General features: G+C 43.4%; 1 protein-coding gene across 1 annotated transcript in view; it reads right to left on the bottom strand.

Moving 5' to 3' along the window:
• Marchf11 (membrane associated ring-CH-type finger 11) overlaps positions 1 to 752 on the bottom strand; it is a 116,195-nt gene extending 115,443 nt beyond the window's left edge. Inside the window, exon 1 of the mRNA XM_055619016.1 lies at positions 63 to 752. Within this exon, the coding sequence (XP_055474991.1) occupies positions 63 to 587 (525 nt within the window). The 5' untranslated portion in view covers positions 588 to 752. The remainder of the gene's footprint in view (positions 1 to 62) is intronic.
• Positions 753 to 11,140: the final 10,388 nt, after the last annotated feature.

Genomic DNA, 11,140 nt, shown 5'->3' with positions numbered 1-11,140 from the left:
CCCCTCCGGCCGGGTGCGCTCACGGCTCACCGCCTGCCGACCCGGAGTCCCTCCGGCCTTACCTGCTCAGCGCCCTGGAAGCAGATTTTGCAAATGGGCTGATGGTGCTGGTGCTGGTGCCCCGAGCGCTGGTCGCCGCCGCCGCCGCTGCTGCTGCTGCGGCTGCTGCACACGGAGCGTGTCTCGGGCTGGTCTCCGGTTCCTCGCCGCTCGCCCTCCCCGTAAGCCCCGGCCTCGGGCTCCCCCGGGCCGCCCTTCCCCGCCGCCGCCTCGAGGACCGCCACCTCCTGAAGGCGCCTGACACCCTCGCAGGAGTCGCCGGCCGCTGACAACTCCTGGTCGCCGGGCAGCAGAGACGGCGGCGGCGGCGGCTCCTCCGTACCCTTGCGCCGCGGGACCACCTCTACCGGCGGCTCGCCGGACCCCGCGGTGCGCTCCAGGGGAGCGGGCAGCGGCGGCCGGTAGCGAGGGGAGGTGGGGACCAGGGCCGGCTCTCCAGGCGGCGGAGGTTGGGGCGGCGGGGGCAGGGGCGGCTCAGCTTCGCGGCTGTCCGCCCCGCCGCACCGACTGCTGCCCTGGTCGCTCATGGTGGAGCCGCCGCCGCCGCCCTCCTGCCCGCCCGATGGCGGGCCGGGCGAGGGCTGCAGCCAGTGAAAGCGCAAGAGGAGGCCAGAGATGGAGGAAGGAGGTGGGCGGGAAGGGGAACCGGGGCGCCGGGAGTGGGAGGGCGGGACCAGGAGGGGACACGGAGGACCGGCGCGGCGGCGGCAGAGGCGGCTGTTCAGATGAGCCGCCGGCTCGGCTCTGATGGAGGCGGCGCCGAGTTCGGCTGCGCGTGCCAGGCGCGAGGGGGGTGGGGTGGGAGGGAGCACCAAGCTGTGCTGGGAGGCTGGGGAGAACAGGCGCGGGACTCGGAAGGGGGTCGTGCGTGACAGGGACGTGTGGGGTGCGGAGAGGACTCAGCTGGAACTGGGGGAACCCTGGGTCGCCTCCACCAACCCCGCCCCGGGCCGCTCACGTCGGTTCCGGGGCGGATTGCCCCTCTCATAAGCGCGTGGCATTGCGGCTCTAGTGAGCAAAGAAAAGGGGGAGGGGTCGGAAGCTGCTGATCCAAAAACCGTTACTAGGTGGGTCTGGGGGAATTCCGTGACAGCGGCCGGGTGGGGGCGCGGTGGGCCAAGCGAAGACCCGCGTAGGAGTAGGAATGAGGGCGAGGCAGGTATGCCTGTGATGCAAGAACCCACTGAGCTGAGGCGCTCGCGGAAGGGTTCTTGGGGACAGATGCTGTAACTGCTCTTTGCTCTACTGCTGTTTGGGGGATCCCAGTCCTCACTCCCTTCAGAGGACTCTGCATCCCAAAAGTCTTCAAGCAGAAGCCTCTAGAACCTTTGTCATCCCTTGTCCAGCCCTCTTGTCCCCCTCTTCTGCATTATGCATCCTCGGTTTGCAAATTTTGAGATGTTTCGGAGGTCAGAGGGTCACATCCTTAGCAATGCCCCATTCTATGGTTTGTGGGTCTCAATCCTTGCAGTAATAATGGTGCCTCCTTCACAGGAAAAGTGGCTACAACCTTGAACCTCTGTTTGACTCACTCCTGGTCCAATCTCTCTGTCTCTCTCTCTCTCTCTCTCTCTCTCTCTCCCTCCCTCCATCCCTCCCTCCCTACTTTTGGGCAGGGTACTTGACAGAAACCTGTGCTCTGGCAGTGCGTTTCAAATCTGGTCATCTGAATTCTTAAGTGGTCGGATTTACACACCAAAAGGTTTCTATGCAAAACAGTTGTGACTTTTCACTGAAGTGACACCTTAATGATTTTGACACAAGCGACTGGCCCTAAGAACATTCATTGGCTACACTTCATAGCTGAAGACCCGGCATCAAAAAGGCAAACCAAGTTGTTCAAGGTCACCAGATTATTAAAGGACTTTTGGCTGATTCCAGCTTTCCTGGCTCTGACACCATTGTGGTGTGTGTGTGTGTGTGTGTGTGTGTGTGTGTGTGAGAGAGAGAGAGAGAGAGAGAGAGAGAGAGAGAGAGAGAGAATGAGAACTCATGGGGAGGGAGGGTACATGGGCATATGCCTGAATTCACTCCCAATCCTTTCTGCATCTTCTTAAAATAGTTCTGTAGTATATGGTTTGTTTGGTGTCTCTGACTCCAGTTAACAGATTTTGAAATAGTTGAGACAAAATACAAGCTAGAGCAAATTTTGCAATTACACATTTGGCAGTAAGAAGTATATTTGCTTTTGAGAGAGAGAGAGAGAGAGAGAGAGAGAGAGAGAGAGACCCAGATCTTTTGACATATATCAGTGTGATTTGGATGAAGTTGCAAAAAAAGAAAAAAAAATCATGAATGCTTTGTCACAAATGGCCTCAGATGAAACAGCTTCCAGGAATGTCCTCTCACACTTAGTTCTCTCAGACCAGTTTATTTTTGGTAGCACAGTGGCAGGCAGCAAACACAGTTTGAAAATAATCCTTGTAGGCCCTGGCAACTTACCATACTGAAGAAATATGATTATAGACAGGCATTGTTTATATCTATACCTATGAAAATAACATTTGTATGTTATCCCACTTTTAAGATTTTCATAAGTGTTAATATACTCATAAGCCTGATCATAAATTCTTAAAAGGAGACAAATTTTATATATAATCTCAGATAATTCAAAGTATATCTAATAAATCATTATGAGATATGACAAAATATGTTATTAAATGAAGGCAGGGATTATGTAGATAGCAGGTAAGCAGCAGCTAGATATGTTCTTTCAGTTGCTTGTTTCTGGAAAAATAACTGAAATAATACGAAATTCTGTTTTCTTAATATGATGGCTAACTACATAAAAACTGAAAGAAACATTGTTTTCCAGCTTCACTGAACTTGAAGTCCATCTCCCCCACCACCAACAACAACAACAAAAGGCTTCACTTTGCCTACTGAGTCTTCAAGGGACCAGTAGACACTGTAAATTTTGACCTCTACTGTAAAAGTGTGGAATAATGAGAGACATGGAAAAAGGATGGGTATATCAGCTGCCTAAATGGAGGAGAGAGAGAAGACATATAAACAAGGACTGAGGAAGAACACCTCACTTCCAAAAGCCACCAGAAGCTGATGTTTATCAACCAAGTTTTTAAAAAGTCAAGTTTTGCCAATGTAAGTGAATGTTGAAAAGTATGTGAAACCTTTAACAAATATAAATAAGAAAAAAGCCAAACATAATGCAGCAGATGAAATAAATCCATTATTATGCTCCTCAGATACATCCTTCACAACGTGTTTCACTAGGAAGTACAGACCCTTTAGACACCAGCAGCTTAATCTAAGAACGGTGGGGGAAAAAAGAAAGAGCCAGGCAAGTGTGTCCCCAGATGTCCTTTTGTGGCATTAATGTATATCCTAAGAGTTTCTCTTGCAGCTTCCCTAGTGTGTACATGCTAGAATTAGGTGCTGAAATCACTTCAAGGGAAGAGGGTTAGACAGCAGTTAATGCAAGCTATGGCAGGCGAGAGTGATTTTAGATTTATCGAGAATCTGGACTAGACGTGATGACCTTGCAATACCATTTAAACAAACAAAGATAGCCCGGAGACCTCTTTAGAATAGCTTTTTAAAATATTTTAAGTGTAGCTCTTGCAGATATTCCAAAAGCATACCGTTGACACCTTTACCATACATTGATACATGAACAGGAGACTAAATATAACACACTGTATTCTCAGTTGTCTCCACCTGCCCAAGAAAAGAAACTAAGAATCCAACCCATACAGAACCCTGGAGTCATTTCCCTAGCCCTAGGCTGTAGAACCCTGATGTGAAGCTGTGCTTGATGGTGGAGAGCTACATCATACCCAGAACTCACCTATACAGAGCATCACAGACGCATGTCTGTCAGCCGCATGTCAGCACAGTTCCGTGTGCAGCGAGGCCCACAACTTACAGCTTCCTTCCTCTTCAATTAATTCTAGCTTCACATAAAAAGATATGTTACTCAAAGCCACTTTCACTAAGCAGGTCCAGTCCAAAAGTAGGCAACACCCCAAACCTTTTTTTGCATCCTCATTATGCCAGTAGCCAGCTGCTCACTCACTCTGTTGTTCAAGCCAAAAATCTTTGACGTCAACCTTGCATATTCTTTTTCACATTAGTGTATGAAATTTAAAAAAAAAAAATCCTACAAATGTACTTTCAAAATATGTACCAAATTCTACTACTTCTTTTTACTGCTGTTATACACTTGGACCATCAACTTGTTTTCCTGATTGCCCCTCTGCTTCTCACCTGCAGCAGCCAGGTAATCTGATTCAAGTGTGAATTCATACATCAGCTCCCTGCTTGGTATCACTGATGGCTTCTGTGGTATTTTGAGTAAAAATGACCCCATAGGCCCATAAGGTGTGTTTCTATTAGGAAGTGTGGTCTTGGAGGAGGTGTGTCTTGTTGGAGTACATATAGCCTTGTTTGAAGAGGTGTGGCCTTGTTGAAGAGAGACGGTCAGTTGGTCAGTCTCTTCCTGCTGCTTACTGATCCAGATGTAGAACTCTCAGGTCCTTCTTCAGCAACATGTCTGCTAGCAAGCTATCATTCTTTTCACCTTGGCAATAATGGACTAAAGTTTTGAACTGTTAGCCAGTCCCAATTAAATGTTTTCCTTTCTAAGAATTGTCATGGTCATGGTGTCTCTTTACAGCAATAGAAACCCTAACAAAGACATCTTCCCATCATAGTCTTTATACTATCAACAAACAAACAAACAAAAACACCTTAGCACACCCCTAACTCCATTTCTGAAGACATCTTCATACCCTACCCAGAATTCGCCTCTTCTTATTTACTCTCAACAGTAACCAGATTGTTCCTGCACTCACCACCCCTACAGGATCTCTTTCTTCTCTATTTCAGTCTTTAAGACTCAGTCTTGTCTCACTTCACTAACTACCACATCTGAAATAAGATCTTACACTCTCATTTTAAGTCTGACCTTAGCCAAATTCCATCCCACTACTCAACACCCACTCATTCATCCCGCCACCATATCCATTCATATACCACATTGTCCATATCTTTCTTTTTTTCTCATTTAGCATTTTTGACTGGTACTCTTGTCCTAGAGGAAACTGTCTCATTAATGGTTCTATTATCAGTGACTAGAACGTAGTAGCACACAGCAAATATTTACTCAAAAAAAAAAAACCAAATAAATAAGATATTCTGTCATGCAGGAAATTATTCATTAGCTTCTGTGTTTAAAGCACTATGGTTAAGAGAAATTCTCAGGTGAGAATGCAGTCACCTGTAGAAATATGCTTCTTCTATAATATGCAAGCTGTCATTCTCCATTTTTTAACTGAGTTAATACATATTATCTTATTTTTTCATTGTATGTACTTACTGTCTACTTATTCCTTTGTTACCAAGGATAACCAAAGTCAAAATCTTAGTAGATTTTATGATATTCACCAAAGACACATGATCAATTTTAAAATTCATGCCTCTAGCCTGAAGGAACCAAAGTGAAGAAGAAAGGGTAAATAATGGATTATGTGACCAATCTTGCTACAGAACTGCTGTGTCCTCTAATTTTACATGATTTTACTCTTTAGTATCTGTAAACTCTACCCATAGTTTAAGAACATTCTTTCTATCTTTCTAGTTTTGCTTCCTATACCTCTCCATGGTTTTCTGTCCCAGTAGTAATCCCACTTTTAAAGGCTTCCAAATGAAGATGGCCAGGTCCTCTCTACCTTTATTATGTTCACTGGTCCTCACCAACTTGATAACTTTGACCTACAGTCTACGTGCCTGGTGTCATCTCTGAAAGCTCTAGGATACCTAAACTCTGACAACAAACAAGTGCCATCAAAACTTACTGGTTACTACCAAAGCCACCCCTTCTTCAGTCCTCCCCCCAAATGTTCTGAGACCTTCCATACAGGAAAAGGATCTTTTAAGAGCATGTTTGATTTGTAAATGATGATATCACACTAAAATAATAAGAAAGCCTTGTGTTCTCCCCTGCCTTGAACCTTGGAAATACAAAAGAGTTCTTCACATCAGAGATATGAATGCCCAAAGTGCCTAATTAAAACACCGTGGATGTCTGCATGCACAGGGCATCCAGAACCAGCCTGCCATCTGGAATGTAGTAACATCGATGTCACTTGCCTGGCAGCCCAACCTCTAATAAAGCCATCTCTGATTCCACTCAGCCGAAAATTACCTTGTTTTCTACCAAACTCATATATTAATGGGATTTCATGTTACATCTTTAACACGACACCTTAAATTATAGCATTAGATATGTTTTTATTTGGGTCTTTCTCATTGTTCCACATTTTAACCCATTTGAATTAAGTCTATCTATGCACACACAACCTTTTTCTCTGAAGGTTATAATACCTGTGATGCTCAGTTAGGTAAACTAACCATTACATCAAAAATGCTAATTCAAAATAAATACTATTTTTAAATTATTAATACATTTATATATAAATAACAACTTAAAAATCGTATGATCCCACCAGCTTATATAGAGAGCAGAGGAGTCAGCTACAGAGCTTGCTAATGCAGACAACCACTCTGTAACTAGCTTTGACAAAGGCTCCATCCCTGGGGATCATCATTCAAGAGCTATCATTTAAATAAGGGAGTTGCCAAGTTTCTTTACTCTTTCACCTGGGCCTACCCGCTTTTCTCCAAATTGCTAATCCCACTACCAGAACATCAGACCTTGTTGAGGAGAGTGAAAATCTGAAGCAAGAAGCAGTATTAGTTTGCTTTCTTTCACATGAGTGTGAATCCTGTCTGCTGCGATGCCTATGTCTCTTGCAGGGGCTCGACCATAGAGGCACTCTTCAACAAAGAGGAGAGCCAGCTACAAGTTTACACTGGCCTACTAACCTCAAGGGCATCTTTTCGCACCATTCTCTAGACTTTAAACATTCCAAGAGAGAGCTGTGATGTTCCCAAAATGCATCATACAGAGTAACAGCTGCTTGGCTAATAAAAAGGAACCATTTATGCCCACTTCTTGGATGTAATCTGTAGCTTGTACCAGTTAATGATGTTGCCACCCTTTGCTAGACATCAGAATTCCCACCCCCGGTCCTGTCCTCAGCTAACGCATGAAAGTACACTTCCAGACGTGCAAGTTACTTACTGTGATACAGAAGCAGGAATTATGATAAAATTTAGTTATACACTAGATGCCTCAAAGCTAAGTGCAGAAAGGCTTGAGCAATAGGCATAAATTACTCATTTTAAAAAATAACATTTGATGGGTCAACAAGACGTCTCAGAGGTTAAAGATGTCTTCTGCCAGGCTCGCTGACCTGAATATGATACCCAGGAACCACAGAGAGGAAGAGAGAGGTGAGTTCCTTAATGTTGTTTGCTAACCTACACACATAGGTAAAATAAAACTTTACATGTAAAATAATATTTGATACTGTCACAGGCTCAACTGCTAATATCATTAGATATTGATATCTGCTAATATATACATACTGCTAATATATATATTAGAGATTGATTGTAAAAGAAAACACCATAAGTACAATCAGCAATGAACAAGCCAGGTCTGATGGACAGTGCCCTTTGCCTGATGTCTTAACACCTGTACAAAAACCAAGAAGAAGGGAAAACAAAATGAAACACTTTGCAGAGATCAAGGGTTGTACAAGAATTAAAAGCATTATTGGAGCCCCAAAATACAAATAATTCTGTACAGAGGAGGGGATTCATCACAGTAAACTTTCTCAGGACCATTTGTGGTGGGTTTAAGTGACGGACCAGAGTATGCTAGAAGCAGTCTAACTTAACCAAATGAAGAAACCGTCTGCCATGCATAGTGAACTCAGCGTGAGGGCTAAAATGCAGCGGCTGAGAGGATTTGTGATGCAAGTATGAGAAAGTGAATATAATTGGAATGAGTGTGACCCTATAAAGGGTGATGAAACACGCTCAGAAGATTCTTTTTCAATAATTAGTTACTTTTCTCTTAGTTTTAATTTTATTTATTTATGATTGTGAATGCTATCCCACTTTCCTAGGACGTCTTCTCTTGATATAGATGTACAGTGTCATGGCATAAAGGCTTCAAGTGCTATCAGACAGAAGGAACACAATTCTTGACAGTAAGCCACGATGCTGAGTAACGTTTGAATAAGCACATTTGATGTGGATGGTCAGAAGAAAGATACCAAAAAGTCAGATGTTTCTACTGATGTAATAAAACACAGTGACTAAGACAACTTAGAGAAGCAAGAGTTTGTTTGGGATACGGTTCCAGAGAGCTAGAGCCATGATGGCAGAGTGGAGACAGCAGGCTGTAGACTTGGCAGCTGGAGGAGAAACTGAGGTTCCACATTTTGAACCAAAAATAGGAAGTGAAATGAGTGAACTAGAAACAGCTCAAGTTCCTGAACTCTCAGATCCCACCTCCAGTGATGTATTTCCTCCAGCAAGGCCACACCTCCTAAAGGGACCCTAACAGCACCACCAACTGGGACCAACTATTCAAATGCCAAAGACTGTGGGGGACTTTATCATTTAAACCACCACCATTAGTCATCCTTTTCTGTCAGTTAAGAAAACCTGATTGAGACGTTTCCTTATATGCTTCTGGAAAGCCTCTGAGATAACCCCCTCCCCCAGCCCTGGCACATTATGTCTGCCAGTGCTTTGGCTAACATGCATATTCACCACTGTCTTCTTCAAGCTCCTAGTCCTTCTCCACCAAAAGATCACACATCGTTTGCAGGCTCGTCATTTATAGTCATTTATATTTATATTCAGGCAACCTTGATAGTTTTTCTCCAGTGCTTGGCGCGAATGTCTGAAACATAATGGGTATTCAGGAGAAGCTTCGACAGTGAACACACAGAACAAAGCAACTACAACATTTTCAGAGATTCATCTGAAAAATGAATGAGCTTTCAACTACATGAACAATTCTTTTGTACTTATCGATCATAACTAAAATTGATTGCTCATTTACTAGGTCAGGCACAGTTCCAAGTGCTTCATATGTGCTAATTTATTTAATCCTCATCTCAGGGCCAGGATCCAGGGACTATTATTTTCATTATATGGAGGAGAAAAAATGGGGTCCCAGAGAAAGCGAACTGTTCATTCAGTAAGCTGGTGACAGAAATTTAGGTGCTCACTCTGGCAATTTGCTCCTCAACCCAAGCTGCTCCTCACCAAATTTTATGTGTTTCTTGTACTAATAAGTCCATAGTAAACTACCTCAAGGGAGGTGGGCAGCTCCTAACTGCAAGACATGGCTGCGAGAATCAGCCAGCTTTACCAGTTTGGATAACAACAAAACCTCCTAGGGTAGCAGAGCTTTCCAAATACATTGGTGGTGGTTAAACTCAATTGTGTAATTTGAAAGACGCTAATGAGATATACAAAAGCAAACACTGGGTATGTCTTTGACTGTTTCCAAGAGGAGGAGCCAAAGGAAAAAGCCCTAGCCATCACCACTGTAACTTGTTTAAAAGCTCCTTGTTTAAAAGAACCTTTTTCTATTTCTACTATATTTTGTCCAGGGTCTCTGCTAAAGTAACAGGTTTTGAAGCAGCCCCAGAATTTGTGTTTCTTTGAGGCTTCTAAGCCTCCCTTGTATTTGCTTTCCACACAACCTTATTTATAAGCATCTTTTCATGTATTATACATGTTTTCAGTGATAAAGTAGTTTTGACCATGCTGAAGTTCCACATACATACATACATACATACATAATCAAAATTCTGAAATATGTAGAAAGTTGATTTACTACATTGGTAACATCCAGAATTTAACAAGGATATAGTCTATATTTTAGGCAATAACCTGGGAACTCCCTCCCACACCAGAAGCAAGGCAAGATGAAACTGTTAGAAAAATTCCATCTATCACAAGGCATGGATTTCGTCCAGAACTGTGTGCACCCTCAGCTCCAGGAACAGTCAGTGTCTAGACAAGGTAGATATTCAATAAATATTTGTAGAAAGAATCTTGAATACCGGTCTGCTCTACTCAGTGTTTGGGGAAACACTGATTTCTTACCCTAGCCATTCAAGTGGAGTTTTGGAAGGGCTTTACATTTCTAAGACACAGAGGGTGGTGGCTGACTCATACTCAATGTAAAGGAGATGATCTGGGATATGCTCCTACTCCAGTTAACCAGTGAGCCAAAGAAAAGTCAGCTACCCAATGTTTGGAGCCATGGACATGCTGCCTTCTTGAATCTACCGTCATTCATGGCTTGTGTATCAAGACATGCCTAATTACATAACCTCATTCAAAGTCACAAATCAGAAAATGTGTTCAGCTGTCCATCTTCTCAATAGAGTCAGTGAGGAGAGTCAGCAGTAAAAGCTGGTCATGCACTTCCCATTGACCACAGTCTATGAAACTCCTTAGGAGCCATCCATAATTACAATGCATCTGACAGGTCAAGGGAGCCATGGAAAAGCTGGGACCCTCTAGAGAGCTGAAAATGCCAGAGTCAGCTGGGCAAGACAGTTCAAAGTACATATCAGGCACAGCCAGAATGAATGTATCTGACAAGAAAAGACTATCACACATTTTTCCTTCACCTCTCATCACCTTTCCTTCACCCAGAATAGGATCTGGCTTGTAGGGAGAGATGAGCCATAGGGGAATGGGAAAGACGCAAACAGAAAGATCATCCACATATGTTCCAAGCAAACTTTCTTAGCACTGCATATTTTGATATTGGATAAACAAAGAGTTTGGTTTTGAGAAAACAGTTTATTATTATTGTCAGACACTGGACATTTGAATGACTGAACTGAGCCTTAAAATAAAAACGGGGCAATTGGTCAAGAAAGGGCTAAGAAGCTTAAGACCAGTAAACTTCGTCTAGGGTAGAAAACCCTAACTACCACCACCTTTCAGCATAATCTATGTATGTAAACCAGCAAAATTTTTGCAGCAATATGAGCTGTGTTCCTTAAAAATGGTTTTGAAAAGACAGAGAAGTTATATGGGGTTTTGTGGGAGGAACATAATTTTTTTTCTTATTCACCCTTGGTATAATGTCTATTAATCAAAATAAATAAGCAGGAAAAATACAAATGTACGCAATACAAACTGTACAGGACAGAGGAGGATTTCTGAATAA

This window comes from Psammomys obesus, unplaced genomic scaffold, assembly GCF_907164565.1.
Source record: "Psammomys obesus unplaced genomic scaffold, mPsaObe1.curated_primary_1811, whole genome shotgun sequence".
Taxonomy (NCBI): domain Eukaryota; kingdom Metazoa; phylum Chordata; class Mammalia; order Rodentia; family Muridae; genus Psammomys; species Psammomys obesus.
Note: the sequence above shows the minus strand (reverse complement) of the source record. Positions and strands in the feature narration are given on the sequence as shown.